The following is a 12,828-nucleotide window of genomic DNA, read 5'->3' on the forward strand; positions in this document are numbered from 1 at the left end:
ATATAGTAAGTGACTATATATCCTCAGCCTAGGCTGAGTGGAGTAGATAGAGTAGGGCTAGGATTTCAAATAAATCCCGAACTCTTTTTAGTAAACTTGATTATTTCATAGCAGTATGAGTGAAACCATTCTGAAACTTTCATATGTAAAGATGAAGCAAATGACTAAATGTGTGGATATTGTTGGGAGCCTGGGTTTCCACTGTGGAAAACAGGCATATAAATGCGGAGGGGAGCAAAAAATAAACCCTGTGAAGGAGAATAGAGGTATCAGTGCAAAATTCTGATTTTAGTAATACATATGTGTATGTATGTATACATGTTTATGTTCTCATGTATTACCTATGTGCGTATGCATGGGTATGTATATTTGTTTTTACTTGTGTATAGTTTCTGATCTGCCTGCTGAAAGGGCCCAGAAGCATACATACCCAGTAGCAATAAGCACATCTAGTGTTCAGATCATCATTGCTAATACCATGTCCCACTAAAAGGAACTAGGGCTCCTTGAAGAAATGGCTGACCCCTAGGCTGGGATAGGTAGGCACAGGAGGACCCTGGAGCATCTTGTTGTGGCAGGAAGTAAAGAAATGCTTACGGAAATCATGGGGCATGCCTCAGGAGCCAACTTAGAGGGCCTTCCACTGGCCAACTCTCAGACAATTTGAGCTCCAAAATAATTACAGTGATGAATTTTACTTCATTTTATTTATTTATTTATATATTTATTTATGTTTTATTTTTTTTGAGACGGAGTCTCCCTCTATCACCCAGGCTGGAGTCCAGTGGTGTGATCTTGGCTCACTGCAACCTCCACCTCCCAGATTCAAGTGATTCTTGTGCCTCAGCCTCCTCAGTAGCTGGGAGGTTACAGGTGTGCACCACCACGCTCAGCTAATTTTTGTACGTTTAGTAGAGTCTGAGTTTTACCTTGTTGGCTAGGCTGGTCTCAAACTCCTAACCTCAAATGATCAGCCTGCCTTGGCCTCCTAAAATTCTGGAATTACAGGTGTGTGAGACACTGTGCCTGGCCTCAGTACGGTATTGAATTTTACACCATTGAAAAACAATACAAATTTATAAGTCCATACTCATAATAAATAGATAAATAAGTGAATGGGGAAGGCTGGTTGATAAATGTAGAGTCAGTGGTAAAGTTTGAATATCATTTTGCAACCATCATAGTAAGGATCAGCAAGAATCATCAATGGATGCTAAATATAAAGAAAATGTTTATGAGAATCAGTATATTTGCATGGTCTTAAGAGTGTTTATCCTCAGACTGCCTGTTAGTACAAAGGAGAATAAAAAGCATTAACTAAACAGTGGAGAAACTGTATCATTTGTATTTTAATTGTAATTGTATAATTGATGCCCTGTTTTGACTGGGAGATCAAAATTATCATCACCAGTGAGAGACAGATGGGTATCATATACCTCCAGATGTCATACCCTGAGAAGGCCATAACATCACCTATGCAGGATTCCAGCTGAGAATGCAAATCCAAATCTAATCCTGAGGAAATATCAGACAGACTCAAAGCAAGAAACATTCTATTAAAAAGGGTAAAGAAGGGGGACTAATTTTTTGAAAATATCAGTGTGAAAAGACAAAGGTATGGAAAAGTTCCAGATTAAAAGCAGTTAAAGAGATATGACACCTGCATGCAATATCTGACCCTGGAACATGATCCTGTACCGAACAGGAGAAAAAATGTTAATACTGTAAGGGACATTATTGAGGTCAGCAGGTAAAACTGGAATATGAATGGTAGATTAGACCAATGTTAAATGTATTAGCATTGCCAACTATACTATGGCTATATAAGAGACTATCCCTATTCTTAGGAAATACTTAAGTATTTAAGGAAGTGGTTCAGGAAGAAATTAGTATATAAAGATACCTGTCTACTCGCCATCTGTCTGTCCAAAACCTGTGTTACAATACATACATACATACAGACACACACATGCACGGTGAGTGTGCAGCAGCAGTGGGGAGGGAGGGCCCAAGTAATCAAGCAAATGGAGTAAATTGTCACAATAGATGCATCTGGATAATGGTTATATGGGTGTTCTTCTGTTTTTCTTTGTTCCCTTTCAAACTTTTCTACAAATTTGAAATTATTTCCAGAGTAAAAGTATGAAACAGTGACCTACTATGAAATTTAGAACAGTGGACCAGATTAAAAGGTTATTTATTAGATGCTTTAAAAGCACTCAAGATAAAGTGTAACATTTAATCCTGAGGGGAAGAAAACTCCAACTCTTAAATTAGGAATTGATAGATATTCTTATATAATTAAAGGAAAAAACGCTGACTGTAAATTTAATAATGAAATGCTAGAACCTAGGTTCATAACATACATAGATATCTTTCTGTGGTCTGTAAACCTCTGAAATTGTATGTAAACACAATTTTGCATACATTTGGGAGGGAAAGACATACTTTTCGTTAAACTCTAAAGATGACTCTTATCCCAAAGTAGCAAAGAAAAATTGTACTATGGGACATTTCCTCCTAAAACATTATTAAGAAAATAAAGAATCTTGGAATGCTGTTATTTAAAATTGTTCCAGATGCCCTTAGTAGTGTACTCAAATATACAATTATAGATAATGGAAATAAAGCAAAATTATCATTATGTGTAAATGATATGTTTGATTGACAGTATTCTCGGGATAGATTCTTGAAGTGAAATTAGTAGATCAAAATCTATTGATATATTTCACCAAATTACTTTCCAAAAAGTAATTCCAGTGCTTTGGGGGGCTAAGGCAGGTGGATCAGTTGAGGTCAGGAGTTCGAGACCAGCCTGGGCAACATGGTGGAACCGGGTCTCTACTAAAAATTAGAAATTAGCCAGGTGTGGTGGCACACGCCTGTAATCCCAGCTACTCGGGAGGCAGAGGCAAAGTTATCACTTGAATTTGGGAGGCGGAGGTTGCAATGAGCTGAGATCAAGCCACTGCTCTCCAGCCTGGGTGACAGAGAGAGACTCTGTCTCAAAATAAATAAATTAATTAAAATAAAATAGATAAATAAATAAATACAGACATACATAAAATGAATTTGCACTCCCACCAGAAATATATGAGGGCCTTTCTCCCTTCATCCATGCCAGTATTATGGTTGGGCATTGTGCCTATTCCAATGATACGATTATTTATCTAGAAACCTCCAAAGAATCTATCTTTTAAAAATTATGTAAGTCAGTTTCCTTTAATCTGGTAATAACCAGTTAGAAATATAATGAAAGGAGAAATCCCCTTCCCAATAGCCACAGAAAACATCAATTTCTTGGAAATAATCTGAACCTGTAATATGTGAGAATTACATGAAGAAACCAAATTTTACTGAGAGAAAATTTGAATAAATAGGCAGTCTGTATTCCTTAAAGGGAAGACTTAATATTGTGAGAACATTTTAAGCATATTAATTCCATCTAATTTAATTTATAGTTTAAAACAACTCTTTTCAGACTCACAATGTGATTTTTTTGAAAACTGGAAAATGTTTTCTGAATATTACCTGGAAGGATAAACAAGTGAGGCTAGCTAACTTTGTAAATGGAAAAGTAAAGAAAAAATTATTGGCATTAGGGTTAATAAAACATTGTAAAACTACAAGTAAACCAGTGTGTAGACAAAACAGTAGAATGAGTTCAAAACTCAGACTATACTGTATATAAAAATATAATGTATGTTAAATGAAGCATAGCAAATCAGTAGAGTCTTCTAATGGTTCTACAATAACCAAGTTAGCTTTTGGGTGAGGCTGGGAAAGAGAAACCCTGACCTGATACCATATATGCAAACAGATTAATGAGTTGAATGTTTTTCAAGAGGCAAACAATTAAAAAGCTAGAAGAAAATATGCTTGATCAGAGAGGTAGAAATTTTCTAAGCATAAAAAGCAACAAAAGACCATAAGAGGTTTGACTAAGAGATTGCAAACTTCTGTAGGTTAAAAATATGTCACGAATAAAATTAAAAGACAAAGGACTAACAGGAAAACAAATAAAGTATTTATATCCTTCTTACATGAACAGTTCATTAAAAAATAATAAAAATAGGACCCCAGTGAGATAAATACGTAAGAAATGTGAACAGTGAATTCACAAGAGAAACACAGATGGCTAATAAACTACGAGAGCATAGCCTCACAGGCAAATTAAACAATTATTTGTCAACTATAAATTAGGGACATTTGGTTTTTGCTCTACCCTCAAATTCAGTACCGGCACGGGTTAAATGAGAAAAGCATTCCTACACTGCTGGTGACAGTGTAAATTGATGCATTCTGGAAAGTCATTTGGTAGAGTTAATCAGCAGCCTTCGATCCAATAATTTAACTTCCAGGAATCTCTCCTAAGGATATTATCAAAAATTGTCCAGAGACATTTATCATGGCATTACTATAAAAGCAGAACATTGCTATCAACCCAGTGGTCCACTAATGGGAAAATCATTTTAAAAACATTCATACAATCATGCAGATATTTTAAATGTTTGCAAAGACATTTTATTGATACCCAAAACCGAATACAGTGTATCAAACTATTAATAATTATTGCCTCTGAGTCACTAAAAGAGTGATAATATTTTCTGCTTCTTTATATTTTGATTTACTTTCTGATTTTCCAGGATGAAAATTTGTCATTTTTATCATCAGGAAAAATTAGTAGCACACACACTCTTAAATTGTTTTCTCTACATCAAGCCAAAAAAATGGGCTTCTGCTCTAGCAGCTATTTAATTATTACAGAAATCCTAACCGCTGTGTATACGTATAAACACAACTTGTAATGTTTTCTATGAGACACAATATAGCCTTGACTAAGCCATACCAGAGTTACCTACAAGGTGGATCATTTAAACCCACCTGGGATCTAACGCTGCTGGGTGACCTGTATAAAGTCATCTCCCATAATGGTGTGGGGCTTTGTGAGAATGAGTTTTTTTACCCCTACTTTCCTTTTTTTAAAGGCAGGGTAGGCCCAATTTCCTACACTTTAAGCACTCTGGGTCTCACAGGAAGAAATTCGGAGCAGGTGATAGTTTAGTGAGATCTAATTTTACACACACAGTATGACTTTTCTAGTTTCATTTTCATGTTTTTTTTACTGGATCGTATATCTTACAGCTCTCGGCAATACTTCTTCTACCTGTGGCTTTCCAGTTCCTCTCTTCTCTTTTTCCTCTCTTCTCTTTCTAAAATTTTCCAAACATCTTAGCTGTACAATAAATGCAAGAGCACTTTATAGTGAATACATGGTATCCAGGTTTTATTATGCTATATTTTTAGAGTGAAAATATACTTTCAATGTGTGGCCAAATAGGACATTAATCACTTACCAAAATGAAATTGCTACATGTTGTTGTTATTTGAGATGGTCTCACTCTGTCACCCAGTCTGGAGTGCAGTGGCTCAATCACAGCTCACTGCAGCCTCAACCTCCTTGCCTCAAGCAATCCTGCCACCTCAGCCTCTGTGTAACTGGGACTACAGGCGTGCACCACTATGCCTGGCTAATTTTTCGTATTTTTGTGTGTGTGTGTGGAGATGGGGTTTTGCTGTGCTGCCCAGGCTGGTCTTGAAATGAGCTCAAGCAATCTGTCCACCTTGGCTTCCCAAAGTGCTGAGATTACAGGCGTGAACAACTGTGCCGGGCCTATTACTATTTTAAAAACATTTTGTTATGTTATTTTCTAGAAACCTCCTAGATACTGTATTAACTAATACAGTTAACTAATTGTATCAGTCATACATCAGCCATCCCCAATCTTTTTGGCACCAGGGACCAGTTTCATGGAAGACAATTTTTCCACAGGGGATGGGAAAGGGATAGTTTCAGGATGAAACTGTTCCACTTCAGATCATCAGGCATTAGATTCTCATAAGGAGCACGCAACCTAGATCCCTCACATGCACAGTTCACAATAGGGTTCATGCTTCTATGATAATTTAATGCTGCCGCTGATCTAACAGGAGGTGGAGCTCAGGCTGTAATGCTTGCTCACTCACCTCCTGCTATGTGGCCTGGTTTCCAACAGGCCACGGACCGATACTGGTCCATGGCCCCGGGGCTTGGGGACCCCTGTTGTACAGGACCTAGAGAATAGCTATCTGACTAGCCAAAGTTTAAAGCCAGGTAAATGTAAGTTTCTGTGTTGAAGCTGCACAGGTGCCTTTGAGCTATAAAAATTAATAATAACTAAATGATATGCTTTGTCTCCCTATAGGAGTTCATCTTTATTATGTTGGAGGGGAGGTGTATGCCGAATGCCTTAGTGACAGTAGCATCTTTGTGCAAAGTCGGAACTGCAACTACCATCATGGATTTCATCCTACTACTGTTTGCAAGATCCCTAGTGGGTGTAGTCTGAAAATTTTTAACAACCAAGAATTTGCTCAGTTATTGGCACAGTCTGTGAACCATGGATTTGAGACAGTCTATGAGCTTACAAAAATGTGTACTATACGTATGAGCTTTGTGAAGGTAAGTGAGCTCTGACTCCTCCATTTAGGGCCTAACATACTTTTGCTGTGCTTTTTTTTTTTTTTTTTTTTTTTGGCAATATATGAATCTATATCCTCTTGATAACATATTAGCTGACTTATCTAGGCATTTTTAAACTTTAACAAAAATGTCAATTATTAGGAAAATATCATTGGGACATAGGAGTACTTGTATTAAATATCAATAGCAGTAGGTTTTAATAGCCTTGTCCTTATTCAGATAGCACCGCTTTAGCTATTGTATTACCAATAGAATATGTTATGTTATGTATTTAACATATAATTTAAATACATGGTTGTTTTACGAGATCAGTTGAGTAAGCCTATCTTCCTTCCTTTTCATTCTTTGTTTTTAGTACTTTTATGATGGTAATGCTTGTTTTTGTTTCAACAGTAAGCAAGTGATCTTTCTGTAAAAATTAAAGTTCATCACATTGGAAATTGTGTTTGGTCAGGTTTTTTTAGTGGTTTCAGTAAGCCTCATGATTTTCTTACAATTCAAAAGTTAATAAGGCCCTTGCCCAAGATAAATAGATGCCTTAGCTCAAAGATTGCATTGGAAGGTTTGATGAGGGAAAAGGTTAAAGACATTGCTCATAATAATTGATCTTTTTGCTGTCTCATCTTCTGCCTCTGAGAAATAAAAATTTTTAAGATGCAATTGAAATCTAAAAAACCTTAAATGTCTGATTAGATTTCATGAGTCAGTGACTTATTCTAGTAACTGACCTGTCTCTGAATTCTCAAAAATAAATTTCATCCTCTCGTACTTTGAGAAACAGAAGTAATTATATATTTGAGTGAGGCAATTACCTTTTATGTCTTCTCTTCAGAAGCTCACCAGACTTGTTGTTAAACCTGTTTTGTAATGTATTTATTACTGAGGATAATTTTGGAGCCTTGTTAATCATCCCTTAGATCAAAGATATCTTTTCCTGAATATAATTACTTTTCCTACTTATTTAAAGCATCTTAGATTTTCAGTGTGTTCCCTTAGTGTTTGTTTTTGTGTGTTTTGTTTGTTTGCTTGCTTGCTTTTTGCAGTGTACTTCAACAGTTATTTGTAGCTGAGTCTGGTACCTTGTTAGTATTAAGAAAATTTTTTTACCCTTTAAAGAGGTTGACCCATATGCTATGTACATATGGGACTACAAAGACCTATCTTATTCATTGTTAACATGTGCTGTTTAATTTTTGACTTAGCATTTGGCTCAAATGATTTTTAAAATAAGAACAGTGACCTGCCAGAAGTGTTTTTGTTTATTGTTTTAATTGGTATGGAGGAAAGAACAGCTCTTGAGAGTCAAGATGCAGTTTCCAGTTTTTTCTGCCGTTTTAACTGTGTGATTAAGGCACAGATTTCTTCTCTGGTTCTCATGTTTATCATCTTTGAAATGGGGGTGGATGGAGTTGAGAACTGTGGTAATTATTATTAAGGTCCCTCAGTGAGTCTGTTATTGAAGGACCACTCTAAGAGAATTTATGACTTTAATGTTCCAATTAGCTTTCTGCTCAAACTCATTTCTTATTGTTTACCCAATCAATTTTAATTATTTTACTTTTGTAGAGTTTTAATAATTTACTTTTACACAAGTAAAAACAACCTTTACACTAATAAAAGGTATTTATAATGCAAAGTTATGCATTCAAAATTTATTAGATTTCATTCATTCAGCAGATATTTTAGCACTATTTCAGAGAAGTAATACAAAGATGAAAAAGCACTTAAAGTCTCTATCATCAAGATCCTTATGCCCTAGTATATCTTTAATTATAATCCGATAAGCACTAGAATGGAGAGTTATACAAGATATAATGAACTTAGCCTGGAAGTTGGATTTGGAGAGCTGAAGGTAAATATTATTTAAAAATCCTGCTGAATGTTAAAGAGAAGTTGTTTATCATATATTAGCAACAAAAAATTTGCACACTGTTTTTACAAAACTGTTATTATAAGGACTGCATACTTTATCCTCTCCCATTCAACATTTTAAAGAAATTATAACATAACATTTTACTAACAATAGCCAATCTTATGCTGTTTTTAAAATGATCATTTTTGGATGTTAACATAAAACACATTTTATAAATTATTTGTACTTTAAACTCTATGTCTGAAAATTCTGAGTCAGCTCAGCTGAACACATATTTATAGAGCTTCTGCTTTCTGTCATTATGCTATATATTGGAGGTAAAGATAAATTCCTGCCTTCAAAGATCTTGCTGTCTGATGGAGGAAACCTGCACATAAGCCTGTAAATTAATTTTAGGAGTTTGTTTATATTTACAAATGCATGAGTGTACATACATCTATGTAGATATATATATCTATATAGATGGAATTCATACAAGTTCTGATGTTCAGATATATTTTCTTTTTTTTTCTTTTTTCTTAAGACGGAGTCTTGCTCTGTCACCCAGGCTGGAGTGCAATGGTGCGATCTCGGCTCACTGCAACCTCTGCCTCCCAGGTTCAAGCAATTCTTCTGCCTCAGCCTCCCAAGTATGCTGGGATTACAGGCATGTGGCCACCGCACCCAGCTAATTTCTGTATTTTTAGCAGAGACAGAGTTTCACCATGTTGGCCAGGCTGGTCTCAAACTCCTGACCCCAAGTGATCACCTGCCTGAGACAGTCTCTCTCTGTCACCGACGCTGGAGTGCAGTGGTGTGATCTTGACTCACGGCAACCTCCGCCTCCTGGGTTCAAGTGATTCTCATGTCTAAGCCTCCCAAGTAGCAGGGATTACAGGGATACACCACCACCCCTGGCTAATTTTTATATTTTTAGTAGAGACAGGGTTTCGCCATGTTGGCCAGGCTGGTTTCGAACTCCCGACCTCAGGTGATCTGTCCATCTCGGCCTCCCAAAGTGCTGGGATTACAGGTGTGAGCCACCGTGCCTGGCCCCAGATATATTTCTCAAAACTACTGGAGTAGATAGATAGCAGAAATAAATAGAACCCAATCTTCTCTGATATTCCTCATGAAACAGTGGTTAAAGGATTAATCAGAACTTCACATTCATTGTCCACCCTCACCAATGAGTTTTTGATCTTTGCAGTAGCAGTTACTTTTCTCTTTTTCATAGTGACTTTATTCTATGGAACTGTACTGTCTTAATGCACTAATTCTGCCAGGCTACCTTCTTGTACAAATGAATGTGATAGAATGTATTTATTCATGGCAATGGCTAGGTGTCAATTATTATAGCTTTTTGGATACTTGAGTGTACTCCTGCCCGTTTTGCTTAGAGATTGAAAGATCAAGAGCTGTGTGTTGATAGGAGGACCTTCAGTGGCTGAATAGGGAAGAAATTGAATGTCAGTCTGTCTAGCGTAGCTTTTTTGTTTTATTTTCTTGATGATAAAATGAGAATTTAATAATAGCTATTACATTACTATCAGTAATGGGCAATTAAAAGTTTTAAAGTGTCTTTATTAAGACAACTTTATAATGTATTTTAAAACCTTCATTCCTCAAGACCAGTAATTCTTATTGGAATCCATGGATGGACCCTGGGGAGCTAACATCCATCCCTTGAAATTGCCTGCCAAATTATGTGTGCGTTTGTGCATGTGTGTTTTTTTCTCCCCAGGGGTGGAGGGTCAGGGAGGAAAGATGCATAGCTTTAATCAGAGTCTCTGGTTATGTGAACTCTTCTTACTTAATAAGTTTAACCACTGAGTTAAACAAGTTAAATGACCTCCAATATGTTTTTCCTAGGGCTGGGGAGCAGAATACCACCGCCAGGATGTTACTAGCACCCCCTGCTGGATTGAGATACATCTGCACGGCCCCCTCCAGTGGCTGGATAAAGTTCTTACTCAAATGGGTTCACCTCATAATCCTATTTCATCTGTGTCTTAAATGGCCCCAGGCATCTGCCTCTGGAAAACTATTGAGCCTTGCATGTACTTGAAGGATGGATGAGTCAGACACGATTGAGAACTGACAAAAGAGCCTTGATAATACTTGACCTCTGTGACCAACTGTTGGATTCAGAAATTTAAACAAAACAAAACAAAAAAACACACCTTGGTAACATACTGTTGATATCAAGAACCTGTTTAGTTTACATTGTAACATTCTATTGTAAAATCAACTAAAATGCAGACTTTTAGCAGGACTTTGTGTACAGTTAAAGGAGAGATGGCCAAGCCAGGGACAAATTGCCTATTAGAAAACGGTCCTAAGAGATTCTTTGGTGTTTGGCACTTTAAGGTCATCGTTGGGCAGAAGTTTAGCATTAATAGTTGTTCTGAAACGTGTTTTATCAGGTTTAGAGCCCATGTTGAGTCTTCTTTTCATGGGTTTTCATAATATTTTAAAACTATTTGTTTAGCGATGGTTTTGTTTGTTTGTTTTAAGTAAAGGTTAATCTTGATGAAATACATAATAATCTTTCTAAAATTGTATGCTGACCATACTTGCTGTCAGAATAATGCTAGGCATATGCTCTTTGCTAAATATGTATGTACAGAGTATTTGGAAGTTAAGAATTGATTAGACTAGTGAATTTAGGAGTATTTGAGGTGGGTGGGGGGAAGAGGGAAATGACAACTGCAAATGTAGACTATACTGTAAAAATTCAATTTGTTGCTTTAAAGAAACAAACTGATATATGAATTTTGCTGTGTTTCCATTTTTTAGAGATTTTTATCATTTTTTTCTCTCTTGGCATTCTTTTATCTCATACTCTTCAAAAAGCAGTTCTGCAGCTGGTTAATTCATGTAACTGTGAGAGCAAATGAATAATTCCTGCTATTCTGAAATTGCCTACATGTTTCAATACCAGTTATATGGAGTGCTTGAATTTAATAAACAGTTTTTATGGAGTTTACAGTACAGAAATAGGCTTTAATTTTCAAGTGAATTTTTTGCCAAACTTAGTAAGTCTGTTAAATATTTGGAGGATTTAAAGAACATCCCAGTTTGAATTCATTTCAAACTTTTTAAATTTTTTTGTACTATGTTTGGTTTTATTTTCCTTCTGTTAATCTTTTGTATTCACTTATGCTCTCGTACATTGAGTACTTTTATTCCAAAACTAGTGGGTTTTCTCTACTGGAAATTTTCAATAAACCTGTCATTATTGCTTACTTTGACTAAAAATTTGTCATTTCCTTTATTCACCTATTAGATTTTAGGATCAGTAAAGTTTGCTACTCTTCTGAGAGTTTTTTTCTCAAATATCCTCCACCAAACATGAATGAAATTACTAATACAGAGACTGGAACACAGCAGCATGAAGAGACTGGAGCCAATTTAAATCACAAAACAAAGGACATGTACACCTTGAAAAATTGAGAAAAACTACCAAAATCTAAGTGTATAAACTTTTTAATTTTAGAAATTACAGCAGCAGCACTTTTTGGTTAGTACCATGCAGTCAACCAAAGCAACAATTTCTAAACTTCAGATGAAGATACAAGCGTGACTGTGGGAGGAGGTAATAAAGCAGGAGGGATGAGAACTCACACTGCAGCAGGAGAAGATGACTGCCTTTGCAGTCTACTTAAGGCTGGGATGATCCCAACACTACCCATTCCCCCACAAAAAAGTTTACCAATGAGGGACACAGATTGAAGGACACTTAGATTGTTTCCTGGCCCAATAGATGCTATTGTTTCTCCTTTACATTTTTATGTATCTTTCCTGGAGTGTGTTTATGAGACCTGAAATTTAAGGACCCTCCCTTTTTAAACCTAGTTTTAAAGAAAAGAATGCCTTGCTTTTTCACCCCCAAAATACATTTATTCCCTGAACTATGACCAAGGAAAAATTTCTACTGCTGCTTTTTGTGTCCAAAAAACATCATGATATAAGTAGAAAAAGCCCCAGACAGAAGTCCCACATTACAACACAAATTCACGCACATCTTTGCTGGGTCACTTAACTTCTATGAATCTGTTTCTTCATTTGTCAAGTGGAAATAATATAGTTGTGCCTTGTCACAAAATTGAGGTGAAGATGCCTTAAAAACGCATCTGCCATGCAAGTCTGGGGGTCACTTGAACTCTCCCATACACTCTATTTTCCACTTACCTAAGTCATTTCAAGCTCAGGCGATCTAGATAATAGTGATTGGTGAGATATAATCAAAGTTCATATTAAAACTATTAGGCTTAACAATGAAGTAAAGAGATAAAGAGTGCAGGCTAGGATTCCTCATCCTTTTCCTAGTGAAAAGCCAATTTTGAGTTCCCATGGTTGCCTGGTGCGACAGTTAGGCAAGTTGTTAGTTGGGTGTAGCAATGCTGGTAGCCAGCTTGAAGTTCTATCAGGTAAAACACCAGGATCATCC

The 12,828-nt window shown here is 36.3% G+C and overlaps 1 protein-coding gene across 3 annotated transcripts in view; it reads left to right on the top strand.

The window, feature by feature from the left end:
* Positions 1–11,636, top strand: part of SMAD1 (SMAD family member 1) — a 76,488-nt gene extending 64,852 nt beyond the window's left edge. For all 3 annotated transcript variants that reach the window (XM_024246199.3, XM_024246197.3, XM_054554533.2), the window contains exons 6-7: positions 6,246–6,502; positions 10,248–11,636. In XM_024246199.3, the coding sequence (XP_024101967.1) occupies positions 6,246–6,502; positions 10,248–10,391 (401 nt within the window). In that variant the 3' untranslated portion in view covers positions 10,392–11,636. The remainder of the gene's footprint in view (positions 1–6,245; positions 6,503–10,247) is intronic.
* Positions 11,637–12,828: the final 1,192 nt, after the last annotated feature.

This window comes from Pongo abelii, chromosome 3 (genome assembly GCF_028885655.2).
Source record: "Pongo abelii isolate AG06213 chromosome 3, NHGRI_mPonAbe1-v2.0_pri, whole genome shotgun sequence".
NCBI classification, from domain to species: domain Eukaryota; kingdom Metazoa; phylum Chordata; class Mammalia; order Primates; family Hominidae; genus Pongo; species Pongo abelii.